Source organism: Atta cephalotes (assembly GCF_000143395.1).
Source record: "Atta cephalotes unplaced genomic scaffold scaffold00003, whole genome shotgun sequence".
NCBI lineage: Eukaryota > Metazoa > Arthropoda > Insecta > Hymenoptera > Formicidae > Atta > Atta cephalotes.
Genome location: NW_012130067.1, coordinates 8,135,414 through 8,137,532, shown reverse-complemented (window position 1 = coordinate 8,137,532; position 2,119 = coordinate 8,135,414). Strand labels below are relative to the sequence as shown.

The 2,119-nt window shown below is 34.1% G+C and overlaps 1 protein-coding gene across 1 annotated transcript in view; it reads left to right on the top strand.

Moving 5' to 3' along the window:
• Positions 1–832: 832 nt before the first annotated feature.
• Positions 833–2,119, top strand: part of LOC105625800 (ubiquinol-cytochrome-c reductase complex assembly factor 1) — a gene marked incomplete at its 5' end in the record, with an annotated part of 14,149 nt that continues 12,862 nt past the window's right edge. The window contains one exon of the mRNA XM_012207115.1: positions 833–934. Coding sequence (XP_012062505.1) covers positions 833–934 — 102 coding nt within the window. The remainder of the gene's footprint in view (positions 935–2,119) is intronic.

Below are 2,119 nucleotides of genomic sequence, written 5' to 3'. Positions count from 1 at the left end.
GCACGTCATTCGTAACAGCGTCGCACTGAGGACACCGTTCCGCCGGAACAATCGCGAAAAAAGAAGCTGTTTACTCGGCGTCGTTTGCCGCGCATCTGCCGAGTGCTGTGACTGCTGTAGCTGTGAGAGTCGTGAGAGAGCTCAGAGCGGGCGATTGAGGCTGGTTGAGGCTGGTTGAGGCGATTCGGTTTGGACGGAACGCGGGCGACGAAAGACGCGACCAATCGCAGACCACCTGCGCTGCCTACCGCCGCCTCAGCCGCCTGCGCATCACCGCCGAGTCACGAGTCACGGCACAATTGACAGCACTGGCAACTGCGCAACTGACAACGGGCCATTTTTCGCGCATTTGCCTCGGCTACATTTGCCGAAGTGACTTTTGATTTCATTGCGCCGTTGTGCATGTTGCTAGATCGTAATCGCTCGATGAGTACATATAATTTCGCGCGGTGATAACGAGGGTTTTGGCTTTTTATCGTTCCTACCGAGATTCTCGAAAATACATTTATTGAAAAGGGAACAGGTGCAGCTCGTTCTATGCGCATGCGCGCCAGATATAAGCCTCGATCACGCATAGCGCGAAAATTTGAAATTTTTTAACTATCTTTTTAACTATCATGGCTACACGAGTCGAGAATGCTATTATATTTATTCATCTTACTGCGGACTGCGTTTGACCGTAAAAAATTCAGACAATACACTGCAGTGCATTAATTCGCTGGGTTATAGTAGCGGCCCGACTTATCGACATCTATTTTTACTCAAATACTATCAACCTTATAGAAAAATTGCAAGAAACAAAAATCATTTATTTTCTTTTTATAGAACTTTAAGAATTTTTTCAGAATTTTTTATCAACTTTTCAGTATTGCATTTTCTAATTTTCGATAAGTCGGGCCGCGAGTTCGAAATACTTTTGCAAACCTCTAGAGATGTTATATATAGGATATTTTATTTGAAATGTTCTGGAGACATTTTGCTTCAAATCTTTCTGAAGCTAAATAAAGTTACGATCAAAAAAACTTCGTACATATATATAAAGTCTCTAGAATATTTCATTCGCTACATCCTAAAATATTTCAAATATAATATTGTCGCAGAAACTATTATAAGAATAAGAATAATAATAATAATAATAATAATAATAATAATAATAATAAAACCCAACGTACTATTTGAGAGAGAGATTGCCAGAATATTTTATATAAAACATTCAGAAAGAAATGGAAAACGAACCTCTCCAAAATATTAAGGAAGTATTGCCAATATAATATTTCAAATAGAATGTTTCAAATGAAATATTCTATAAAAATCATATTTTAGATCAACATCATATTTAAACAAATTAAATCGTATTTAAATAAACATTTCAAAGAATCATATTTTATGAAATATTCTACATGCAATCTTTTAGTTTGCAGAAATATTTCAAATGAAATATAATTCTGTAAAAGACATTTGAAATATTTTCACATTCTGGTGACATTTAATGCTGTGTGGGAAGTTATAATAAAAAAATATATAATAGATACAATCCCAGTCAAAAATAATTTCTCGAAAAAACATCGTTTCAATGTCGAAAATAAAAGTCGAAATTTCTATTGATTTCGATGGATTTTTGGCTTCAATTTCGATTAATTTTCGAGTTGGAAATAAAATCTTGAATTGATCAGCATAAAAATATACTAGTATCACTAATGCAATAAGTAAATTCGACAAATAGTGTCACTAATAGCGTAATAGTGGTGGAGAAAATTTCATTAAAGTTTCATTGAAATTTTATTGTGAAAATAAATATTATTAATTAGCATCATATTTCAGAGGATACACGACAAAATTATAATAAAAAAAAATTTATTTTATGAATTCGAGAACTAATTTTATGATCCACTCATGTGCGGTCATCCATCCGAATCCGAACTTCCACTTACTATGCTTCATTTCTGTGATCGTACGAGAACTGCTCCTTCGAAGAACCATAAATACCTATAATGCTAATGAAAGTTGTAACATATTTGTTCAAAGATGTTGTGAAAGAGATGAAACACATAAAAATATAATTAATGTTAAATATAGTAATAATGTACAAATGATGACACTTGTGATAATAACTTGTTTT